The following is a 27,047-nucleotide window of genomic DNA, read 5'->3' on the forward strand; positions in this document are numbered from 1 at the left end:
TATCAGATTCTTAATGTGTATCACAAACCATAGTGCACACTGACCGCAACTTGATTATTATTAACTATTAATTATGTCCCCAATGGAAAACTTTGTTACCATCTGCAATAAAAATATATATACATCATCTGTTTTTTCTAATAAGATAACGTTTTCAGTCTGTTCACCTCTTTCCAATAATTTTGATTGCAGTAAAATGAGATTTCCAAGGCAAAAAATAAAAATAAAAAGTTTTGTCAAATAAAAGATATCGATACTTGGCATCACTGTATTTATATAATATTTGCGCGCAAGATCTCGCGATATACTGTTGTATAAATGTTTTCCTCCACCCCTAGATACTATCATGATCATTAAAGCTTTATAGGCAACTTTGGAGAAATGAGCAAACGTGAGTTTACCTGGCCAGCTGAAATAAAGCAAGCTCTGTATCACTTTCAACAGACTCCACAGACTCCTAGAGGCACCCGGAGCTTTAAGCTGAGTGGTCGCATCGGTAAACTAAGACCACCATTGCATACCTGGTAAAAAAGTGCATACAGTGAGCAAAACGGCACTTTGCCCTCATCTGTCGGCTTCAGGCTGTGCCTACTCGACCTATTACGTGCTTCCAATCTTGGGTTACAAGACCAAACAACCAACAAGCGTCGGACAAGTGACCACATCCGGTTTTGCCTGGCCCTGAACGGACCAGTCACCTCTGACGGTGAAAATTATTGACCGTTTTTGTATAGCCAATGAAATTCGGGAGCTAGCGGTATCTTACACGAGGGATGATTACTACGATAAAGGGAGAGAAGAAGACAAAGACGTTTGTTGTTGAGAATTTCTCACCCGCGCGTCAAAATGTATTGCAGCGGTCGGCCATTTTGGATAAGCGTATCGAATTATTACCGCTACAGACATGAAAAAACATGTGTAAAACACTCATTTTATGTGGGATTGTTATCAACTGTGAACATGTACTAGAACACTTCAGGCTATGGAACCATTGTGTTTTCTAGCTCCAACCTCTCAGCTGGAACTATTTTGCAGGCATCTGTTTGCAAGTAACCAAAGACGTAAAGTAAACAAAACCTTTATTTTTGTGTGTTCAAACCTCTGTAACTCTATTACATTAGCACTCAAGAGTGATTCTTCCTGTTGTGGAAGAAAGTTCAGGATGTTTCCTTTCAAAAAAGACCAGACCCATGCATGTTCTATACGTGCTTCAAGAATAAATAGCTAATTACTTTGGGTATGCAATCGACAGGCGTTTTATGCAAAACGAGTCCGCTGCTTGCCCGATGGATAAGAGGATATATATATATAGGTATATATATATATTAGTGCTGTCAGGCGATTAAAAAAATTAATCTAATTAATTACAGGATTTGTAATTAATTAATTAATCTAATGAATCGCATAACCATTTTATGCCTGATATTCTATATTCTATAATCATATTTCAAATTGCATGTGTCCGGATGGCAGAATTCAGTACTGTATCTACAAAACCTTCTGTTTAATCATCTTCCATCTATTAATTTGCTTAGATTTTTCAGGTCTGGTCAATTTGAGCATGGTGTTATTCATAGTCAAAGATAATTTTTTTTTATTGATATTCTCATTTGGTTCATTACAATTTACTCAACAAAATTTTCATTCAATCAATCACCGCGCAGATTGATTGATTGAATGAAAGTGTTATTAACAGATTGCAGAATGGGTACAATACAGTACGGCTCAATACAGATTCAGATTCAGAGTTTTATTTACCACATGGAGTACACACAATTGTTAAGGGGGATGCAGACCAGAGAAAGACTTTTGTCTTGTTTACATCAGGGTCCCCCATTTTCAATTCATAATGAATTGTAAGTTAGGGTGCAACTTGCACCGTGCAATCCATTCTTTGTGGATCTAGCCCACATTATTTCTGACACTGGGAATACATTCCCTGAGATTCATAGATGTCCCTAGAATCAGATACCAAGAACATGCAAATGGACCATATTTAAAAAAATATATGTAAATGTGTATTCTACATTATTATGAAATGAATGAGATACAAAAAAAAATTATAAAAGAAAAAAACATGTTTTGTAATTAATTTTGAGTTAATTTTCATAACGCGATAATTTGCTGTGTAATTAATTAATCTAATTAACGCGATAAACTGACAGCCCTAATATATATATATACGTTTATTTTTTATTCAGCTTAAAGCCGCTGGTGCCTCTGTGGGTCTGTGGAAAATCTGTGCATGCATGGACATGAAAAGTGATTCTCGAAGACACTCTGATGTCACGAGACCGCCGCCATCTTGGTATAGGGGGACCATGCGGATTTCTAGTATCAAATGCATGTGTTGAGGTCCGTTTTTATTACATGTTTTATCACATTCTTGTTCATTTCATAACATTTTCATACGATTTGTTTTGAAAATATTGAGGCCAACATGGCATTTCACTATTTCGAAAGCCTTTCTGGTGATTCTAAGGCGAGATATGAGTCAAAGATCTTCCCCTGATTGACTTGACATAATGTCCATACAAAACACCTGCAGACATGGCCATCTCTCGAATACCCAAATTGAAGCTGCTGTGTTACGTTTTGTACTAATAACAAACACAGAAATCCAAATCGGAAGTTTTATATAATACCAGCTGATGCATCACGGAGGAAAAAGTGGCTGGTGGCTAACGTTCGGCTAACTCGCTCTGTGTTGTGGTCGTGGTAGCTACATGCTAAGCTAAAGTTAATTACATAATATCGAACCGATAGGAGCTTATCTTATCTAATCTTAGGTGGTGGTACCATGTGTGCCACTACCCGATCAAACATCCACGTAAGATTAGATAAGATAAGCTCCTATCGGTTCGATATTATGTAATTAACGTTAGCTTAGCATGTAGCTACCACGACCACAACACAGAGCGAGTTAGCCGAACGTTAGCCACCAGCCACTTTTTCCTCCGTGATAGTATAAAACTTGCGATTTGGATTTCTGTTTTTGTCATTAGTACAACGCGTAACACAGCAGCTCTTTGGCATTGTGAAGGACTGAAGAAAATTCCGCTTGATAGTCTTTAATTTGACGCTTTAACGATCCGTTTCTGCACTAAATGAACCGTACACAATGTACCAGGCGGGGCAGTTTCCCCCCACGCTGCAGTTGCCTAGCAACAACAGACAGGAAGTTGACTTCGAGAATGCAGGGCTCTATTAATACTGGGCACTGGGCAGGTACACTCTTCCTAATTTTTGCCAAAGTTGCCTATTGCAACTTTAAAACGATACTGTAACATAAAATAACTACTGATAGTTTAAATAGTAATTCATCACGTAAAGAATATGCACATAATGTAAACACTTTATGTGCTTAAAGGGAATTATTCTTTATAAATGAGCAGTGACACTTTTCTTTTAACTAGATAGTTACCAGTATTTACAAGTTACCAGTATTTGACTAGTAGTAGTCAAATAAAGATTCGTTCCTAATCCCCTTCTTTAGTCATTTTGATATTTACAATTGATTTAGTCCCTGACAAAAAAGGAAGAGGTTTGAATTTAGTGTAACATTTTGTGTAAAATTTACTTTTAGTTTTTGTTGACAGATGATATAACGGGTGAGTTTTACATGGCCTTAACAGATAAATAAAGCTATGGCTTGAGTCCCGAGGTGTACTTACGGTGCTGGTAGAGAGGACGGAGCGACAGCTTGGAGCCGTTTTACACACTGACTTGGCTGCAGGTCTCCATTCCAGGTCCCTGTGGTCCAGCTCTGTGGCGGTGTCCCTCCTGAGACACGCCAGGTCCTCCAGCGCTTGGTGCTCCACAAATTCTTGCAGATGATGTCTAAAAAAAATTAAAAGGTTTTTAGCTTTAACTGGACATAACATTAACCCTTTCAAGTGTACGATCTTGCATGTGAGATTAGAATGTTGAGAACTGAAAATTCAAATGATCAAACAAATCTACCCTGAGGCCTTCAGGATTTCGAATGAATCCCCTCTGACTGCTGTTGAAACAAAAGTTGATGGGGAGATGTTGGTGATTGTTCTTTAACCAATCAGATTTCGAGTTTGACATGTTGTGCGTATAGAGCCTTCTAGTTGGCCTAACCTCCTACGTCAGCAGTTTCTTCTGTGAGTGGCATGCAATTCGGCTCGCTCTATAAGAGGGCCAGCTACTGAAGCAAAAGTAGCAGAATTAGATTTTTGAGAGATTTCTATTTAGATTTGCATTTAGTCCTGTTGTTTTCATTAATGCCTGTTATTTGCAACCGACAGATATGACTACGACGACAGGTGCTTGGGTGTGTTTCTCACTAAAAGCAGTGGAAGCCGTGGTCATATCAATATAGTCTTTCCACTATTTGAGCACTTTTTATGATATAATTGGTTGTTTTGCTTTGTTTCTATGTGAAGATTGAAGCATTTTTCAAGTGAAGAGACGTTTTTGAACGTGAGTTGAAGTGAGTGAGTTGGATTTTCTTTGCAAAAGACATGAATAATGTTGTCAATATGCTGCTGGTAATTCTTTTATAATCTGTGTCTTGTGTGTTATCACCAAATATGTTTTAATCTGTGGTAAAGTGTGCCATCACCAAATATGTTTTCATCTGTGTCTAATCTATAGGTGCTCCGATACTAGATTTTGTCCTATAGCATGGTATGAATTATGTTCAGATTCAGTAGCTTGGTTGTGCCTCAGTCTGCATGGCGGCATGTGTGCGTTTAAGCCCAGCAGCTTGGCTGGAATCTGTTTGGAAGGCTGTTGAATACTGATTATGTTGCGTTTTACAGGATCTTTGCTTGCTTGGTAGTCGTACACGTTTGTTCTTGTTTTTTTGGTAATGACATTGATTTGGGCTATGCAATGTATATTTGTGATGCAGCATCCTGTCATACTGTGTAATAGTGGTTCATAATTGATTCATTCACCATCATGTATCTGCAATTAGTGTATTGTAACTCAAGTGTTAGAGCCTTGTGTTAAATCACTTTATTCCACTCAATAATTTACTGTCACTGAGGTGGTGGAATATAAGGTGGTTACATCGGATGACAATTACCTAATAGCCATAGTGTCATGGTGAGGTTATTCAAAATAAAAAAAAAATAAAAAAAATATTGCTTAATTGCAGGGGTGTAAAAAAGTACCCAGAAATGATGGTTACCCTCTCAAAATCGGACTTAAGTAAAAGTCAGAGTATCTGGCTAAAAACACACTTGAGTAAAAGTAAAAAAGTTTCTACTTTGAAATGTACTTTATGCTAAAAAGTAAAAGTAAAAACGTATTTTTTTCATTCCAGGGCGATGAAATGTTCCGTTTCGTCCTCTTCATCACTCGTACTATCGTTTGTGGCCATCTTCTGTAGCTTGTCACTCTGACTGTCTATTCTTCTGATAGCAGGTGTTTAATCAAATATCCCCACTTTCTAGTCTTGCACAAGGACCAATCAGCATGGGTATGGGCGGGTAAATTTTCCATTGATGGGGATTTGATTGGCTGTTTTTAAATAAAGTGTGGCCGCAGGATTAATAACGTTAACGTTAGTTCGGCCAGAGAAACAAATATAATTAAAATGGTTGGACCTGCGAGAAATGTAAGGAGTACAAAGTATGTTTTTTTTCTCTGAAATTTAATTGAGTAAAAGTACAAGTATACAAACCGGGGTGTAACGGTACGCGGATACGTACTGTACCGCCTCAATGTGGTCCTCCGGTACAGTATGCGCTGTGCACCGAACGATTGCAACGGTATGGAACCTTTTTTTGCGGAACTTAAATCCCCCCGGCCCTAATATAACGTGCACAACTAACCGGATGTTGTTTGTTCATCCCACGCAGAGCGCAGCTACACTGAACGAGAGCTGTAATTCAGCATAGCATATTAGCCTTAGTATGGCGAGTCAATAACTGACCAGCCAGAGCTAGAAGATGCTCCCACAACATTCAAGTCTCCCGTTTGGGATCATTTCGGATTCCCAGTTAACCACATAATGGACAAAAACAGGTGGATCGCACTAAAGCTACGTGCCGGCTAGCCCCTTTCGTGACTGTGATGCACACTTGTGATGCAAGCCTTGCATCACAGTCACGAAACGGGCTACGTTGCCGGCATTGTTCAACTTTATTGCGAACTTTATCACACATTTGAAACGGCATCACCCTAATGTGAATATCACTGGTACACCGAAGAAGCAAACCCAGCTCCCCGTGGCATTCAAGCAGCATCTCGCTATTAATTCAGACCGGGCCAAAGCAATAACAAACGCCATATGTGTTTTTATAGCAGCAGATCTGCGACCGTACTCTGTTGTCGAGAACACAGGGTTTAAGCACATGTTAAAAGTAATAGAGCCCCGCTACCTAGTTCCCTCTCGTCCGTATTTCAGCCAGCAAGTCATACCAGCTCTGTATAAACTAGCCCCTTTCGTGACTGTAGCAAGCCCTGCCCCTGTATTCAAGCAGGGCTTGCTCATGAAAGGGGCTCTGTATAAACAAGCACACGCTACAGTTGTCCAAGGCATCTGCTATATAATAATCTTCAGATTTACATTAAGTGGTATTAGTAGGTTACAGCAGTAAGCATTAGTTTGCTCAGTAAATTATGGCCAATTCGTTTTATATTGTTTAATACAGTTAAATAAATAAATAGATAAATGAAAAGCAATTTTTTTTACTGTACCGAAAATAATACCGAACCGTGACTTCAACACCGAGGTACGTACCGAACCGTGGATTTTGTGTACCGTTACACCCGTAAAACCTAATAATACTAGAGTAATGTACAAATCCCCCAAAACAATACTTAAGTATTGTAACGAAGTACAATTACTCAAGTACTTTACACCCCTGCTTAATTGATAGCACTGAAGGCCTACAGTAGGTGTAAAATACATGGTCCAGTACAACTTAAGTTGTTTCAATTCAACACAAATACTTTATTTTTTTTTATTAAAGATTTATTTTAGCATTTTTACAGCTTTTACTGGTCAACATGACCGACAGAGGAGAGGGAGAGTGGGAGAAGATGTGGGGAGGACATGCGGAAAATGCGCCCATGTAGGTCTTCTACGCAGTATGCGGTGCGCCACTCGGGCACTCATTTAGTATACTTTCTGACAATATACAGAGTATACTTTTAGAACATTTAAGTATATTTATAAAATAGTATGGTAGTATATTTATAGTAGTATATACTTGTAAGTTTATAACTATATTTTTACTGGCAGCAGTCATTCTGACTGTGTCCTGTCCACCAGCTGATGGGGGGTGGCCGGTGGGGGAGGGGATCAAGCCTCAGCTGCTAACAGATTTAGGCCTGCAATGACAGCCTGGCAGGGCTCAGACAAAGTGACTCGAACACAGCCAGTAGACACAGGCAAACAAGGCTGGCGCTGCCGTCCGGCAAAATGGGAGAATCATATGCAACCTCACCCTGGCTTCTCAAACCATACCAGAGCAGCTGACACCATCTGAGCACTAAATGGCTTTAACGCATGGACTCTACGATAATGCAATCCCAGAATGCAACTGCTGCATAATCTTTTTCTTTTTTTTGGGGACAGTTGTATCCCAGGGTGTTGGAAAGATGATTCAGACTGTTCCCGTTGTCTCCACACAACTGTCCTTGCCAGGTGTGTTTTTTTTTGTACAGAGGAACGCTGTGTAAAGCTGGACACTATTCAATTCCACTAATGATTTCCTCTGCTTAACATCCCAGGGAAATTCCCAATAATGGCGAGATCCAGAGGGATTTAAAAGCAATCATCTCTGGTTTCAGATCATTTCAATTTGAAAACTGGGGCCCCGTTTCAGTCCCTGTTTCCACTAGTGGATGAATGGCAAATTAGAAAGAGAGTAATACAAGTATAAAGAAATCAATTAAATGAATCTCATACGCAGATGTTGAATAACTGAACTGTGTCTGAGAATGCCATTCCTGCAAACATTGATAAAAATCCAGCAATCAATGATTGATTAAGCTATTTGATTTAGAGAAATGTATATTCAATAGTGTTGTATGCTGGACCTTGGCGGAAACAACCAATTTCCACTAAAATAGGGAACTGTAAATCATATGCATACTCATAAAATAATCCGCAAAATCCATCAAACCACATTATTTATATTGTCAAGAGGAGCCTGATTTGGCAATATGTCATTCTAATTGAGAGTGCATCGATCTGTGAAGGGAATTTATAGCCATTTCCTGTGAAGTGGTGATAAGGGCTGGTCGTGCCTGGGATCAGAGTCACCCCTGCCCTATCGGTCATCGCTGTGGTGTGACCAGACCACAGCAGACGCCCCGGGCTGATAAGATAAACTGTGCGTATGAGTGAGATGGGGGTTCACTCTCCTTGCATTCAGAACCTACCTGCTCTTTGTGAAGGATCGCCAGGCAGAACTCTCTGACCCTGACCTTCGATAGTGTCGTCTCCGGTGAAAGTGACTCCGTGAGCTGGATGAGGTAATGAGAGTCCAGAGAAATGGAGAGAGAAAAACACCAGAGGTTATTTGATTTGTAGGCCACTGGTTCTCAAACTCACAGAGAAATGTCAAGGACCCCAGTAGAACAAAGAACTCCTGCACACTGTCCTCTTCACTTGTAATTAAAACAACATTTCAGCACATACGTGTGCCTACTGTTGTAAGCCCATGGTCTTCTCCTACAAGTGTGCAAAAGTTCTACTGTTTGATGTCAGGGACCCCCAAATTGAAATGTAATAGTTAAAGGTGCTATTTAGCAACTAGATGTCACACTAGGGCACCAGCATGTCATTCATCCAATCAGGTGCATTCCACATGGGGAAATGGGAAGTAGAGAAGGGATACATGCATGCATGTAACATTCATTTTGGACCCGCAATTTCATTTTATTAATCAATCATGTTTTTTTGGGGAAAAGTAATACTTTTATTCTGCACCTTTCTAAAAGCTCTGTGGATGTTTTTTTATTTGTATTATTATTGTTTTTCTTTTTATGATTACTTTACATAAAAATGTTATCTTTAGCACCTTTAAGTAACCCCCTTTTTATCAGAGTTTGCCTCAGAGACCCCATCTGAGAAGATATTTGTTGTTAGACGTGATTTAGTCCAGAAATCCACAATTTTCTATAATGTACATACTGTAGGTGGAGGGATAACAGAGGAGAGAGCAAAACCTGTGCTCACAATAGTCATTATTGTACATTCTCTCATGCTCACGTCTAGTGAATAAAATATTTGTGAAATTAAACTATTACTCATGTTGCTGAGACCCTGTGGAACCCCCTCAACCATCAGCAGTATACAGTCTCAATTCAAGCTCATTAGAATTTACTTTGTCATGTTTATTATTGTCAAGTAACGTGCGCTGTTGCAATTTGCATCTGCATTTTGCCACTGTTTCACCCGCTTCATGAGCCATATTTTTTTTATAAATAAGAGAGCACATTAGAGAAGATATCAGCAAAAATGGAAAAAGGGAGAAATTATCAGAAGACACACTGAAGGGAGAGAGAGTGGAGGTGCTTTGGGGGGAGGCAGTGGTCTCGGTAGAACGTCACAGCGTCTGAACCTGCGTGTTCAGGAACGGTGGCCTGCTCAGCCAAAGACGAATTATAAATGTTGCGAGATTGTGGCGTGAAATTGGCTTCTCTTTACCCTCTTTCAGTCGCCTTCTTTCGCCTCCCTCTCTCTCTCTTTGTGCTTCACACGCTTTCAATCTGCTTTTCTATTTACAAGGAGGTTTTTCACGCTTTGCTTAAAAGAGGAATGCAGCGTGGTTGTGTGTCTACTGATCTCGTCCCTTCACTAATCTAAATAGCAGGTCCTTGTACGATTTGTCTCGCTTTCTTTCCTCAGCTATAGACCTGAGGTTCCACCTGTGATTTTCCCCCATTGTCCATTGAAGATCAAAATTATAAGTATAACAACCAAACTGTATTGTGTAGGTTCATAATCTTTGACAGAGGTAAATATTATAATTCTTATAGTGTTACAACCAATAAAAGTGTTTTAACTTAATTTTTTAGAGAATGCGTTTTATATCGTAATCTTTACTCGTTTCCATTGTAACTACTACAGTACCCATGTGCCTCTGCAAACTTCTATGTTTTCATTGTAGCTATGAATAAAATGTTAAAAACTAGAAAACTATGGCATTTAAAAAGAAACAAGTCAGGTAATAACAAGTATATAATTACAATAGTGTATTATGTCTGTTGTTTTGACTATTTAGGTTTTGTATTAGGTATTAGGGTTGTTCGATATGACAAGATGTAGTGTGGGACATATCGTTTATCGTCATTTACTTCATTTGCTGGAATAACAAACAAACACAGAGCGTGACAGCTGGCCTGTGATTAAATCAAGGGCACCCCATCTCACTGCATGCAGCAATACAACTGTCTTGACTTTTCAAGCAAACACACAGAGAGTTATCTGCACCTGCATCGTCTGTTTATCTAATAAAAACGCATCAATCTGCTTTCATGGGCCATTGGAGGAGGACCTAACATTTGGCTTTCAGTTGCACCTTATGTTCAGTAATCGTCAGTAATCAGGTTTCACTCGATTCAAGCCGTGGTATTATTCGGTTGCATCCAATTTTACTTTATCAAAGGGATTATTGCTAATTCATCATACCTACTCTGAAAAAAAAATCGTGGAAATAATTGGTTTTGTGCAAGATAAGTGAAAGCTGCGTAGAAAGAGATGCTGAGGTGAGAGATGTATTCTATGTGTTGTGTGTGTGTATGCATGCGTGTGCTTATTTTGTATAAACAAATGTTTTATTGAATTTACAGAAAACGTACTATATTGTGATATATATCATTATTGAGATATGAAATTTTGCATATCGTGATAGAAGACTTTGTCCATATCTCACAGCCCTAGCTCAGCTAGCTGTATACCCAACCTCTATGCTCAACCGCATAGTATGAGGTTGGGTAAAAATACCGTAGGCCAGAAAACAAATGGGTGTGACGTAATGTAATATGTGAAATTATTTTGTTAGCTTTGTTATTACACTACCTGGGTCGTGCCAGTCCGAAGGAGCAATATTCAGTCGATTGTTTGTAAAGTGCGATGTTTATATTTTTTTCCTCAGACTGAGCTATGCAATCTGACACGTGATTGCATTACCAGGCCAAAATTAGGGTTCCTATTGGTTTCCCTAATTTAAGTTACCTGTTGGTGATAACATTTTTACATGGTCAGTCACCTGCAAATGCAATCATGGTATTGCATATAGCTCAGTTTGAGGAAACGCAATATGAAGACAGTGCTGGGATTATAAACACTGCACTTTACTTTCACTTTACGCTGCGGCACGACTCCTGACTGGCACATGGAAAGAAGCGAGAACATATAACACCTGTCCTATCCGCCCTTCACTGGCTTCCGGTCCAGTGCAGGATTGATTTTAAACTGTTATTGATAGTCTTTAAAGCCCTAAATGGCCTTGCCCCTCCCTACCTCACAGATCTCCTGCATGTCCACACCCCGTCCAGAGCTCTGAGGTCCTCTAACCAGATGCTCCTGGGCGTCCCCAGAGCAAGGCTTAAAACCAGAGGCGACCGAGCCTTTACTGTGGCTGACCCGCGCCTCTAGAACAGCTACCTGCTAATATTAGGTCTGCCCAGTCACTTGCCACTTTTAAATCGGTGCTTAAAACTAATCTATTCAGCCTGGCCTTCTAAATCCCTTGTGCAGAGCATCCGCTTAGTTTTAATGTGATTTTAATGTATATATGTTTTAAATGGTTTGATATGGTTTGAGTATAGTACCTTGAGAGCAATTGGAGAGCATTTGTTTTCTGACCTATGGTATTTTCATTTTCATTTTCATTCAATGCGGTTGAGGATAGTAGAGGTTGGGTATACTACTGTAGCTAGGAAGATACATGATTCTGATGCAATGTTGCACACTAACCTTTTCTTGTGCTTCCGCTCATACTTCCTCTTATGTTTTAAGCTTGAAGAGCTGGTGGGATGAAAGGAATGGCATCATAAGTGAGGGTATTAACACGAAACGTTAAGTCTGCATCCTTGTTGAGACATTAAAGGCAGCACAGTCTTTGAAGGAGATGAAGCAATCTCACGCTTAGCAGGGGTTAAAGGAGAACTGCACCCATTTTCGGAATTCATACATGTTATTCCTGTGGTCTAAGTCTAAGGCAGTCCAACAATATTAGTGAACATGAACAAAATCTCTCCCAAATCCAATTATATATTTTTTTAAACATAAAGACTTCCGTCAATCACAAATATGGTGAGGGGCTATTGTAAACACACCTGTCTCACCAACGGAAGTTTTCATGTGATTGGTGCTGCTGTGTTGGCCATCTCATCACATACACAAAATGTGGTCCGTGTGAATCTTGTGGAAACATTTAGATCTTTTACATTTTATTCTGCAATAACTTTCAAAGGGATTTTATACTACAAGAGCTGACTGCCAGTCGCAGTGATTAATTATTGGGTGAGTTCACACAGAGTGAAAAGTCCATGGAGCGTTCTATGGCTGTATAATGGAATACATGCAATAGACCACTACACTTCCGCGTTACATTGAAATCGGGGAGGAGATTGCGGGGGGAGCATATGAATGAATGTGGACGAGAGCCGTGATGTAAGTGGTTGCCGATACGGCTGTGGGGGTGCTAGAGACATGATCGAATAGACGTTTATGCGCCTCACTCTCCTGAACACGGCGTGACCCATAACTAATCGATCAGAACTAAATCGGCAGAGAAAAAGCCCATTTTAAAGCACCTATTCCGCATGGACATGCGCAGAGTGCCCATGGAGTCTGGACGACGCGAGAATGAATGTGGACTGTTCTATCAGAGGGGGGAGCTTCGGTGGCCAGTGTCCTTTCAGCCGAACAGGATAATGAAAAAATTATCCCACTAAATGGCCAGACGCGTCTTATGGCGACATCTACAATTACCTCATTGAGTCTCCAGGTAGACTAATGTTTATATTTAAGTGCAGCGGTCTGTAGCCACTTACATGACCATCGAAGCTCCCCCCTCTGATGGAACAGTCCACATTCATTCAAGCGTCATCTCGCGTCGTCCAGACTCCATGGGCACTCTGCGCATGTCCATGCGGAATAGGTGCTTTAAAATGGGCTTTTTCTCTGCCGATTTAGTTCTGATCGATTAGTTATGGGTCACGCCGTGTTCAGGAGAGCGAGGCGCATAAACGTCTATTCGATCATGTCTCTAGCACCCCCACAGCCGTATCGGCAACCACTTACATCACGGCTCTCGTCCACATTCATTCATTTGACCCAACCCCCCCCCCCCCCGCAATCTCCTCCCTGATTTCAGAATCCCGGAAGTGTTGCGGTGGTCTATATCAGCCATTCTAGGGCTAAATGACACTGTTCTGATTTTATGTTTCAGAACTGAGAACACTATTATAGAATGAATCTCATTTGGATAGGACAACCAGTGTTCGAATTATGAGGGGGCCAATGGGGGACCCCAGTCATCACACACATAATAAACCTCTCCATAAAACAGGGACACGTCCCCAAGGACTTCAAAATTGCGAGAGTGACCCCTCTGCACAAAAAAGGCAGTAAATTAGACCCAGGCAACTACCGCCCTGTTTCTATCCTTACCTCCATCTCGAAAGTCATGGAAAAAATTGTATACGAACAGGTCGAAAAATACCTTGCGGAAAAAAATCTAATCTACGAATTCCAATCTGGCTTCAGAACATCCCACTCCACTGACACATGCCTTCTCTATTTAAACGACCACATCAAACAAGAGGTGGACGCGGGCAAATACTGCGGCATGGTCATGATGGACCTACAAAAGGCCTTCGACACTGTCAATCACACCATTCTGATTGACAAGCTAAAAGCAATTGGTTTTGATAGTCTATCAGTGAGCTGGATGCAATCCTACCTGGAGGGGAGAGAGCAGATGGTGGAGGTAAACGGTACCCTATCCCCCCCCTCACAGTAAGCTGTGGTGTTCCACAAGGAAGCATACTAGGTCCGCTACTGTTCCTAATTTATGCAAATGACATGTCGTCAGCTTGTGACTGCAACTTGTTCCTGTTTGCGGACGACTCAGCCCTGCTGGTCTCTGACAAGAACAAGTTACAGGTTGAAAAAACCCTCAGCTCAGAACTAGGCAAAATCTGCATATGGCTCGCTGATAACAAACTATCATTACACATGGGCAAAACAGAGTCCATTCTCTTCGGTTCAAATAACAAACTCAGCAAGACGGACGGCTTCTCAGTTACAGTGGGTGACAATATTGTCACAAGGAAAGAAGATATTACCTACCTGGGTTCCATCCTAGAGGCAAATCTTTCCTGTGACAAAATGGCATCCAATGTAATAAAAAAAGTCAACCAACGAACTCGATTCTTGTACCGGATCTCCTCACTGGTAAACAAGAATACCCTGAAGACTCTATCAGGAGCACTCATTCAAGGGTACTACGACTATGCTTGCACCTCATGGTACCAAAGCACCTCAAAGGCGCTAAAAACAAAATTACAAACATCTCAAAACAAACTGGTCAGACTACTGCTTGACCTTACTCCTAGAACCCACCTCACCCCTGCCCACTTTGACAACCTAGGATGGCTTAGAGTAGACGACAGAGTACAGCAACTTGCAATGGGCCTGGTCTACAAGATACACTACACGACCAAGGTACCCATGTACATGACAAAATACTTCCCAAAGGTCAGTGAATACCACGATCACAACACCAGAGGGAGCTCCACAAATCACGTTAAACCCAGATTCGGCTCAAACAAGGGACTAAACACGTTTCGCAATTATGCCACATCAATGTGGAACGCCCTACCCAAAGCTGTAAAGGAATGTGAATCACTACCCACTTTCAAAAACACTCTCAAAAAACACCTAAGGGAGACTGCAACTTGAAACTGGCCCCTGTAAATGTCCGAACACAACCCCCTCCAATGTACAGTAAATTACCAAGTATGGTCTTGTCAATAATCCAATGTACAGTGTTTGTTTGTACAGGTGTACAGTGTCCCCCACCCACCCCTCCTACCCAACCCCCCCCCCCCCCCACTCCTACCCACCCCCCCCCCCCCCCCCCACCCACCCATCCACCTCCAATGTACAGTCCCCCCCCACCCCCACCTACCCAATCCAATGTACAGTTTCTACGTCTAATGTATATACTCTTTTCTTTCTGGACTCTTTTTGTATCACAAACAGTACTGTAATTGCAAATCTGGTATGTCATAAATATGTTACGATGAATTGAAAATGGGGGACCCTGATGTAAACAAGACGAAAGTCTTTCTCTGGTCTGCATCCCCTTAACAATTGTATGTATTGAGCTGTACTGTACTGTACCCATTCTGCAATCTGTTAATAAAGTTTTCAATCAATCAATCAATCAATCAGCCCCCATAGCTATAGTCTGAGCCCCCATAGTCAAGACCCCCTGTGGGGGTCTCTCAAAAAATGTATATAATCTTTTTTTTTTTTTTTTTTTATGTATGTACTAATTAGTATTATTTATGTTACCTAAATAAATTGTTAATAGATCATATTTTTCTTTTCAGTTTTTAAAAGAACAGAGTAATTAATGTTGTGGAATAGGCTGCATTTCACCTCCAAGCCGCTATGCGTCACCCATGAGCGTCGCCCATAAGTTTAACGCTACTCCAACCTAGTGAAGAAGAAGCAGCAAGCAGCTGCTGTAAACAGAAGGCTGCCATGTCCTGCAACTGAAAACATAAACACTAAACAGTACGCCACATGCCGCCAAAAAAAAGGCTCAACCCGCCGCAAGGCTGTACAAAGCTGTACAGCTTTGGTTTTATAAAAAGGCTAAAGACTGACGCTGTTAGTGCAGCAGCTAGCAGCGCTACTGTCACTGAAGTTGACACTGCTAGTGCTAGTACTAGTGTTAGCTCTGCTGCTCCTGTGCGCAGTGCGCCTGTTATTGTTACCGCGCCGGTTGCCACTGCCAGACCCGAGTCTCCACCACTAGACCTGGACTGCGCTGCTACTCAACCACCACAATGCTGGGGTCCGAGTCAGTGGAACTTTTGGAAAAATAAATATAGCTGGTTATTTGCCAAGGAGGGATGCATTGGCTGCCTTCCATGTAAAAACGCCAATATATTGTTAAATAAATCATTTGGAGCCCATTTGGCAGAGCAGTGGATGAATGGGACTGTGACTAGCTCTCAGAGCAAGAAGTTGAGGAAGAAAATATAGTCGTCACTACTCGCTTTGGATAAAAGAGGTCAGTGGTTTGAATCCCGGCTCTTACAGTCTGCATGTCGGTGACATGCTGCAGTAGTTACTTTTCTTCTTGTTGTTCTAAGAAGATGCTGCTTCTAATTTATTTTTCATTCAGTTCTTGATTACCTGTGCACATTTGTTTATAACATTATTTATTTTGATTTATACAAGTATTTATTTTATGTTCATTTTATTATCAGATGATAATGTTACTTACTGTATCCTGATAAATGCTGCTGTTGTGCCATACAACTATTTATTTTCCATTCGATTATTTTGTTATTTTTTTATTTATAAGTGCAGAGACAAATAAATATTAATTCAAGTTCATAAATTTGGTCTCATTTTTAAAATAAAATTGTTGTATTTTATCAGATGCAAAATGCAAATAAGTAAATATGGCATTATATATCAGGAGTGAGTAAGAAAATGAACAAATATTGATGGTTAAGAATGAGACTGAATAATGACATCACACAATAGTCTAATGATTAGAATGGTGTGTGATGTCATTATTACTTAGTATTAAACTAATCCTAATGAGATATTCCTCTAAATATGACTTCGAAAACAGCCACAATTTCAGGAAAAAAATTGTAAAAAAAATAAATTCAGGGGGCCCCATACTGTAGCTCTCAGGTGATCATTCGAACCCTGAGGACAACTATAACAAATACATTCTTTGGGTCCACAAAACCAGTCTCCCTTTCATTGTCTATGGAGCAGCTCCAGACTTCATACCTGATGACATCATACGTTTGAGTCTTAACTCCTCTGCTTTCTGGCTTTGGGAGAGAGAATCTCATGTTCACAAATATCGAGTGCGCTTCTGTGATCAGAACCACACAACATTACTCCTCTGGACAAACAGAAGGCCTACTGAAACAATGTATGTATATAGTCTATCTCAACAGATACAGAGAGGTACATACCTGTGCTTTGACTTTTTGGAGGTATACCTGGAAAAGAAAAGAAAAGCTTGATAATAGTGTGTTGCTTCCAAAATGGACACCATGTCATAAACTGTATTAGGCTACTTGTATACCAGACTGAAATAGGGTGTCTTATCTGACAATTTCCCCAATACTAAAATCTGATAACAAGAGCCATATATGTCAAAATGTTTGGCACATACAGTACCTGTAGTACTGTACAGGCATGTCATATATAATCTCTATCATGGAGAACAATGTTATATTGCAATAATGTCTTTGTCCAATGACCCCAAACGAATAGTCTAATTATATACCTACTGTTTGGTAAAAGTAATTATCAGAGCAATACTTGATGTCAGATGATATTAAATGTTAAAGGGGAACTTCACCAAAAAACAATGCTGATTTATTTTGCACAATAATCTCAAACACATCCAAAAACTCATGGAGCTGTAATTAACTCAACATAAGGATGAAATGTCCCCGATGACATCACTGGTGGCCATATTCTACAGATGGCCACATTCACTCTCAATAACTATCAAACTAAAGGAATGTGGGCAGAACTGTTAAGAGGTTTTGGATGTGTGTGAGCTTATGTGCAAAATAAATCAGCATTGTCTTTTGGTAAAGTGAAAACGTCATATTGGTACCCGTCATATATTGCATTACTTACTTTAAAGGAATAATCTGTAATGTCCGAAAACAGCAACCTCGAGGCAAAAGAGCCCCTCTTGGCACTGCACTTTGTTTACATTTTTGTTTTTGTCTGATGTGGGTTCGATTTCAGTGGGTATAGGGGACATCATATCGAAACAAAAAAAAGTAAACAAAGCGCAATACCAAGTGGAGCTTTTTTGAGGTCACTGATTGATGGCATCACAGATTCTATCTTTTAAAATAATTTCTACAGTATGACCAAATGATCATTATGGAACGTCATCAGGATGTAACTACCTATTCTACAGTATGATCATTATGGAACGTCATCAGGGATGTAACTACCTATTCTACAGTATGATCATTATGGAACGTCATCAGGATGTAACTACCTATTCTACAGTATGATCATTATGGAACGTCATCAGGGATGTAACTACCTATTCTACAGTATGATCATTATGGAACGTCATCAGGGATGTAACTACCTATTCTACAGTATGATCATTATGGAACGTCATCAGGGATGTAACTACCTATTCTACAGTATGATCATTATGGAACGTCATCAGGATGTAACTACCTATTCTACAGTATGATCATTATGGAACATCATCAAGATCGATCTAACTATTCTACAGTATGATGATTATGGAACGTCATCAGGATGTAACTACCTATTCTACAGTATGATCATTATGGAACATCATCAAGATCGATCTAACTATTCTACAGTATGATGATTATGGAACATCATCAAGATCGATCTAACTATTCTACAGTATGATGATTATGGGATGTAATAAGAATGTAACTACCTATGCCGCTTGCTTTTCTTAGAAATCTTCTTCTTCTTCTTCTTCTTCTTCTTCTTCCTCAGTGGCGACAGGCTGTAGGAGGGTGACCTACGGCAGGGAAAATAAACATAATACCTTCAGAGAGGTGCTGGGCTTTCCTTTATAAACACATGCAGTGTTCCCTCTTGCTCTTTCTCTCCCGTTTTCAATTTGTCCAGGGAACAAGTTGAACACACAGCCTAACAACAGAGCCGACTCTGCAGCCATGTAGCCCTCTCTTTGAACTGACCTTTTTCTTTTCCTCTTCCGCTCCGATTTCCTCTTCTTCTTCTTCTTCTTCTTCTTCTTTCCCTTGGCTGTGGGCCGTGGGGAGAGATCGTCATCAAAGGAGGCGCTGCAACCAGAGACACAGGGCACAGGGGTTATTGCAGTGTTCACTCCAGTGATGGGAGGGTTCCTATATGGATCCAAATGAAGATTACGAAATATAAAATATATTATCGTAAGAATAGGCTATATTCTGGACAATAAACCATACATTTTTATACCCACGCACAAAGTGCAAGAGGATATTGTAACCACCTGTGTGTGTGTGTGTGTGTGTGTGTGTGTGTGTGTGTGTGTGTGTGTGTGTGTGTACAGTATGTGTGTGCATGTGCGTGCTCTGCTGGTGCCTCTGGGAGTCTGTGGAAAACCTTTGTTGTGCGACATGGGCTTTAAAAGCGATGTAGAGCTTGCTCTATTTCTGCTGGGCAGATAAACTCACTCAAACACAATTTTTTCAAGTCGCCTACTGCAGCTTTTAAAGGTGCAACTTCACTGACATATTCTACAACCAAAACATCACAGAATCATTTAATTAAACCCCCATGCCAACAATGCACCTTTCAAGTGTACTGTAAGTAGATGAACAGTTTCCTTACGTCTGTTCATCACAAATGATGTAACGCTCAAGCAAGTTAGGTGCTGCATATTTTGCTATTGGTGACAATCACATGCAATGTGATTTCCCCCCTCATGCCACTGGGCAGGACAGGACAGAACAGAGCTGATTTTTGACCTACTGGGTGAACCTATTGAACAGTAGGTTCTGAAGAGCAGAGTGTGGGTAGTATAGGGTTAGTAGCTTCTGTCTGATTGTGTAGGTACTGAGGGTAGTAGGGTTAGTAGCTTCTGTCTGATTGTGTGTACAGGGGGTAGTAGGGTTAGTAGCTTCTGTCTGATTGTGTAGGTACTGAGGGTAGTAGGGTTAGTAGCTTCTGTCTGATTGTGTGTACAGGGGGTAGTAGGGTTAGTAGCTTCTGTCTGATTGTGTAGGTACTGAGGGTAGTAGGGTTAGTAGCTTCTGTCTGATTGTGTGTACAGGGGGTAGTAGGGTTAGTAGCTTCTGTCTGATTGTGTAGGTACTGAGGGTAGTAGGGTTAGTAGCTTCTGTCTGATTGTGTGTACAGGGGGTAGTAGGGTTAGTAGCTTCTGTCTGATTGTGTATACAGGGGGTAGTAGGGTTAGTAGCTTTTGTCTGATTGTGTAGGTACTGAGGGTAGTAGTAGGGTTAGTAGATTATGTCTGATTGTGTAGGTACTGAGGGTAGTAGGGTTAGTAGATTATGTCTGATTGTGTAGGTACTGAGGGTAGTAGGGTTAGTCGCTTCTGTATGATTGTGTAGGTAGTGGTACTGAGGGTAGTAGGGTTAGTCGCTTCTGTATGATTGTGTAGGTAGTGGTACTGAGGGTAGTAGGGTTAGTCGCTTCTGTATGATTGTGTAGGCTGAGGGTAGTAGGGTTAGTAGATTGTGTAAGTACTGTGGACTTTTCAGACACGCATACTGTACATGTTCTTAGTGCTCAGAAAGTCATGTCATACTACAGCAAGAATAGTATTTTAAAGTAAAAACGTTTCACATGTTTACTGTAGGGGTGGGGGGGGGGGGGGGTCGATACAGCAATGCCAAGTATTGATATAACACAATAAATGTGGTGAACAGACTGAAAACGTTATCTTATTAGATAAAACAGATGATGTAGGCCTATATATATTTTTATTGCAGATGGTAACAACATTTTCCGTTGGGGACATAATTAATAGTTAAAATCAAGTTGCAGTCAGTGTGAGTTAAAGAGGCGCTATGCAATTTGTTTTTGATGCAGCCCTTCAATTACACAAATATCGTGATGTATCGTAGATAAGATTTCTTGCAATGGATTATCGCAGATGTTGTATATTGTCATATTATCATTAGCGAGGGCCAAATATCAGTATTGTATGGTATGGTGAGTTATATATCGTCACCCCTAGCTTTCTTTAAACGTGTCACCGACAGTGCAGCATGAGGCAACTAATCCACAAGCTTCATTCTGGGCATGACATAACTAAAACTCAGTCTCTCATCGTATCACAAACAATGAGGGGTAGAGGTAGAGAGGCGAGCCAATAACTTAAAGGTCACTGATTCAATTCCCCCAGCACTGACTGGAGGGTGTAGTCCATGCTGTGAGCCGGTAAGGAGCTGGTATTACATCTATCGTGCCCACCATCTCTGCCTAAGTGCCCTTGAGCAAGGCACCGAGTCACAAAACTGAAGAAAAGCATTTGTGTAGGACACACACATGACATATTTTGCCTAGTGTTAACAGACAAGAAAGTAAAGTCTTCTACAGCATGGAGGAAGAGGCTGATAGTGGGTCTGTGTGCTGCTCTGCAATGGCATGATGGACTCACTCAAAGAGTGAGATAGAGGTGGATTACAGTGATTGCCAAAGAAGCCCTCAGCTAACTCCACAGCAATCAGGTCAGGGAGCGGTGCCCATTTAGCCTTGGAATGCATGCTCTGCATTTCCTATAGGCATGCATGGCACAGTCTCTCTCTCTCATTCAAACAGCAGCCATGTATTGTATTTGCTCAGAAATTCCCAATCCACCATGGCCATTTGAATGTATCACTAATATAGAAGAAACTCCTGTCTGAGGGGACATCTGGACATAATGAATGTTGCTCCAAGACCCACTTCATGGCTGATGTGAAAAGGCGATGAAGGCCTTTGTAGTCCCACAGACTCATTAAATGGGCCTTTCAGGTAGAGGTAGACAGGCAGACAGAGAGAGAGATCAAGTCAAGTCAAGTCAAGAGTTTTATTTGTCACGGCATACAGGTATACAATGAAATGCGGGTGGTCTTGCCCGCAACGATGTGCAATACAGTGGTACATATAATAGAAGATGTGTGTGTGTGTGTGTGTGTGTGTGTGTGTGTGTGTGTGTGTGTGTGTGTGTGTGTGTGTGTGTGTGTGTGTGTGTGTGTGTGCGTGTGTGCGTGCGTGCGTGCATGCATGCGTGTGTGTGTGTGAGAGAGAGAGGTGTGTGTGTGTGTGAGAGAGAGAGATGTGTGTGAGAGAGAGAGGTGTGTGTGTGTGTGTGTGTGTGTGTGTGTGTGTGTGAGAGTGTGTGTGTGTGAGAGAGATGTGTGTGTGTGAGAGAGATTTGTGTGTGTGAGAGAGATGTGTGTGTGAGAGAGAGGTGGTGTGTGTGTGTGAGAGAGAGACAGATTCAGAGTGATGGAGGGAGAGAGATGTGCGGTAAGGTCCTTTTAACTGCAATTCATTTGGGTAGCTTCACCTTGGCTTCAATTATGAGCTGGAAAATGAGTGTTATTGGGGAAAATTGGAAAGGGTGTCTGGTGGAGATTAAATTAGATGGGCAGAATTAGGTGGGGTCTGGCGGGGCATTTACATCACCAGTGGCAGCGGTTGTAAATATGGCTGAGGAGCAGGCCAGATGGAACACCTCCAGGCAGCCGCTGGTAGTGGAGTCACAGTGTATAGTATACAGACATGCTGCTCACTAATGCAGGACAGACTTAAGTAATATACAGCACACATGCATGTAAGTACAAACACACACACACACACACACACACACACACACACACACACACACACACACACACACACACACACACACACACACACACACACACACACACACACACACAGTATATATATGTGGTAGGGGAACTACGCCCACATTTCAGAAGTCATACATGTTATAGACACATACTATGGTCTAAGAAAATCCAAAAATATTAGTGAACATGAACACTCTTGTTCTGTGCCAAAACAAAGATGTGTGAGGTATATGTTGACAGAGTCAGCTATGGGGCGACAATAATATGTTCAAGAGGCATGGTTTATCTCTTTAGCCATTAAACGGCGTGGTTTATTTCACATTGGTACACAGCAGTACATGAGAGTCCTTCTCTTGTGAGAGCGACGGTGGAAGAGACAGAGGGGGAGTCGACATCTCCTTTTATACCTCTATACCTGGCGGCAGCATTAGCAGCTCTGCCTATAGCGCCCTCTTGTGGAAACAGTTAGACACAGTTAGACAGTTACTTGCAATCATACATAACATCTAACTTTAACAGTATAAAGTCTAAAGCTACTCCAATGGCCGAGTTCCATAAGGCTGCCGTGACGTCAGGTGGGTCATGTGAGGAGTCCACAATGCAACACAGGCGGCTGTAATGTGAATGCCTTCTAGCCATTACCCTCCTGTAATACCGCTTTGTCCCGAATAGAAGTATAATTTTTTTTTATGTTCCTAGAGAAAAATCTGAAAAAGGCGTGTCGTCTTATTTTCGGGGTTTAGACTTTGAAATGCAATTCATGTCTTCTCTGCTGTGCGGCGCGAGCCCTCGGTGGGAGTTTGAGAACAAGTGTCACCGAGGGTGGAGGTCAGAGCTGGAACTCTCTCTCCTCTTCCCTCAAACAGCTAGTCTCCAGGGCTCTGTCCCGACCGGTCCGGGTCCCTTATGAGAGTAGATGGAGCATAGATAAATGGAGTGGAGCACCGGGCGAGCCTGCCTGTCGAACCCAAACCAACCAAAATTGTCCCCGGTTTCAAGACCCGACAAATATCCGTAAAACACTAATACAGTATGTCCCAGTTTTCAATGTTCACTACCGAATTGTCACAGTTTTAACCAATAGAAATCAACACATCAATAGACATCAACAATGCACCACGCTTCTGAATTCAAGACTGATTTGTCAATCAACATCATTGTCAAAGCTGTTGCTGAAAAACATCAATACGCATCTGAATTCAACACCGATGTGTGTCAACAATGTCATTTTCAGGCTGTTGCTATGACACTTTCTGACAGAATCTAATACCTGCCATCAATTTTCTATCCGTTTATTGATGGATCAACGTAGCCGCTGCCTATTTATTTTACGTGTTGTTGTCTGACATCAATGCCTGCAAATGAAAGCTGTAACATCTGTACCAGCGGAGGTTGATAGATTAACTAGTGATTAGACTAAAACAAGCTTGCTGCTTAATTTGTATAGGCTACTAATAGTGCACCTTACAGTAAGTACCAAGCTAATGGAGAATCAAAGGATGATCAATTGCGCACAAATTTCACCACCACACAGCAGCCCATTGAAAGTGGACAGCACTTTCAGAACACTACTATAGAGCTCATTTGGACATACAAAATCAAATAAACATTATGTGGGTCCACAAAATCAGTCTCCCATTCATTATGAATGGAGACGCTCCAGATTTTATACCTGATAACATCACAAGTTTGAGTATTACTTCTCTGGTTTCTGGCTTTGGGAGAGAGTAGCTTATGTTCACAAATATTGACTGACCATGAAATAATATTGGAATTCATCCTTTAATATACGTTTTAGTCATTTGTAGTTAATAGTAGTAGTAGTAGTAGTAGTAGTAGTAGTAGTAGTAGTAGTAGTAGTAGTAGTAGTAGTAGTAGTAGTAGTAGTTAGTAGTAGTAGTAGTAGTAGTAGTAGTAGTAGTAGTAGTAGTAGTAGTAGTAGTAGTAGTAGTAGTAGTAGTAGTAGTAGTAGTAGTAGTAGTAGTAGTAGTAGTAGTAGTAGTAGTAGTAGTAGTAGTAGTAGTAGTAGTAGTAGTAGTTAGTCATACATGGGCTAACTGGCTGTGCAACACAGAGTAATGTCTCAGAAATAGTTTTTGAAAATATCCTTTGTCAAAATAATTTAAAGATCCCCTCAAGATATATTTTAAACCCTTAAAACTGTTCTATATTGAACGATTTGTATAAATATTGTTTTTCTCCACCAAATTGTTCGCAGCATCGCTACACCTTGATCCTTATTGAGAATACAAGTCTACAAATAATGCAAATTGGCAGGTATTGACATGTCAATACCTACTAAGCTGACCGTGTACGCTGAAGCTAAAGGTGTCAAGTTACCACATATTGGCCAATGCTAGGTTTGACATATAGGGTCATCTCACACATGCAATTCAGATTTAATAGAAATACAGATAAGCTCTCCCTCTCCAGGGGAAAAATGTGGAAAAAAGGCATTCTGGTGACAAGTTCTGCACAAATAACAATCTTTATCAAAGTCATGCCTCCAAGAGGAGTTAAACATAAATCAACAAGTTTTTGATCTTTAACATTAAAACATATGTTTTTGAGGCTTATTTGATATGTTTAATACCATGTCCTAGATGAATAGGCTACAACTTAATCACGTTTCAGACCTGATATGTCTCAGTGGCAATGGGGCAATCCCTCAAGAGTGGCTTGCACTTGGCTTCTTCTCAATGGCACGTTCAATAAAGAACCCATTTTACCCTCAAATCCCAATTTTCTACTTGCTTACCTCTAATTCTAAAGTTATAACTATCAGTTAACTAATAGGTAACTGAGGTAACTGAGGGGTTAACATATACATACACATTAGTCATTTTGTTCTTATTCATCATTTGATAACGCATCAAGTAAAGTGTTACCAAAAATTGTGACAACATTGGGCTCTGGAGCTTGGTACTCTGTTTACACCTTGGGTGGAATGGGCCATTATTTCCAACAGGGTGGAAAGAAACCTAACCTGAGACAACATAAGAGGCAAAATGCACACCGTGTGAATATGGTCCATTGGGACACAGAGGGATGTCTCGCTACAACAAATGACAGTGATTGGGAGCATTAGCAACTCAAATGCATTAGGGCTGATTAGGGAGACCAAGCCCAAGTACCCTCTCCCAGTAATGAGAAAGCTTCATCACCCATTAACATCTCTTCCTCTCTCGTGGAGGCAGAGCATTTGCATTTTCTTTGCCAGCAGGAACTGTTTCTTTTGATGAGGTAGAGAGAGCGAGAGAGAGAGAGAGAGAGAGAGAGATGAGAGAGAGAGAGAGAGAAGAGAGAGAGAGAGAGAGAGAGAGAGAGAGAGAGATGAGAGAGAGAGAGAGAGGAGAGAGAGAGAGAGAGAGAGGGAGGGAGAGAGGAGAGAGAGAGAGAGAGAGAGAGAGAGAGAGAGAGAGAGAGAGAGAGGAGGGGGAGGGAGAGGGAGAGAGAGAGAGAGAGAGAGAGAGAGAGAGAGAGAGAGAGAGAGAGAGAAATGGTGATTGTGCTAAAAAAATATATCGATGAAATAGGGACTTCAGACTCAAGCGTTGCCAATGTTGAAAGCAGTGATTTGTAGTTCGCTTTACTTCCATTTTCTGAAGAGTGGCAATGGCAATACTTATTGCCACGATGAACCCCATAAAACTGCAATAAGGCTATAATTAGATAGTTGATACCTACTAAGTAACAAATGTGTACCCACATTGTCATGATGGACACTGATCCTGATCACATGTCTCACAATGTCCATTTTAGGTATGCAGACCATAATACACTTTCCTTGCTGGTGTTTGCTGTGTGGTGCTGGTATATGTACAGGTGGTTGTGTCCAACAATAGCTGTGTCAGGGATTGATCTAGTTGCTGTCCTCTCTCTCCCCTCTCATTCCTACTCCCTGCTGACCTTGGGGGCCAAAGTGGTGATAAACAGGTGTGTGATGGTGGCTATTACTCCTGGCTGTCAGCTGCTGGTGCGCGTTCCCTCCTGGCTGGGAGGGCCTGATGCATAAGGTTGGTATCCCTGACACAGATGAAGAACTGCTTTTAAACTAAAGCACTCCTCGAGGGGAATTCATGACTAAAGGATTGGTCTCAATCAGTGTGCAGAACACTGGATCTTAAGGCCCTATTCTGCAATGTTTGTAGAGTGAACCACAGGACATAATGCACCTTTTGGAATGCAGCTAGAATTGTCAAAGAGAAAATATAAATAAATATAAATGCTACACATCTCGTTTGCTAGACATCTTGTCGTGGATGTAGAAACAGATAAATAATCATCAGACTTGGAGGCATGTGTGCATTTTGTTTGCTCTGTGCGTTTCTGTTAAGTTCAGAACCAAAGAGTAGCAACTGCTGAACAAAGTTCCCTGCTCTCACTTTGATGGTGTCAGAATAATTAATCAGTTTTCTTTTTAAAAGTTACCTTGCTGTAATACATACAGAACATTCTATTTTTGACTTGTGAAGAAAGTCTTTTGATTCAAGGTGTTCATG

General features: G+C 40.9%; 1 protein-coding gene across 1 annotated transcript in view; it reads right to left on the reverse strand.

The window, feature by feature from the left end:
• The window catches only part of srrm4 (serine/arginine repetitive matrix 4), a gene marked incomplete at both ends in the record, with an annotated part of 113,136 nt that overhangs the window by 10,339 nt on the left and 75,750 nt on the right, over positions 1-27,047 (reverse strand). Inside the window, 6 exons of the mRNA XM_084308034.1 lie at positions 3,675-3,840; positions 8,371-8,454; positions 11,915-11,965; positions 17,185-17,211; positions 18,666-18,752; positions 18,934-19,038. Of these exons, the coding sequence (XP_084164160.1) occupies positions 3,675-3,840; positions 8,371-8,454; positions 11,915-11,965; positions 17,185-17,211; positions 18,666-18,752; positions 18,934-19,038 (520 nt within the window). The remainder of the gene's footprint in view (positions 1-3,674; positions 3,841-8,370; positions 8,455-11,914; positions 11,966-17,184; positions 17,212-18,665; positions 18,753-18,933; positions 19,039-27,047) is intronic.

The sequence above is a fragment of the Notolepis coatsorum genome (genome assembly GCF_963971535.1).
Source record: "Notolepis coatsorum genome assembly, chromosome: 1".
In the NCBI taxonomy this organism is placed as follows: Eukaryota; Metazoa; Chordata; class Actinopteri; order Aulopiformes; family Paralepididae; genus Notolepis; species Notolepis coatsorum.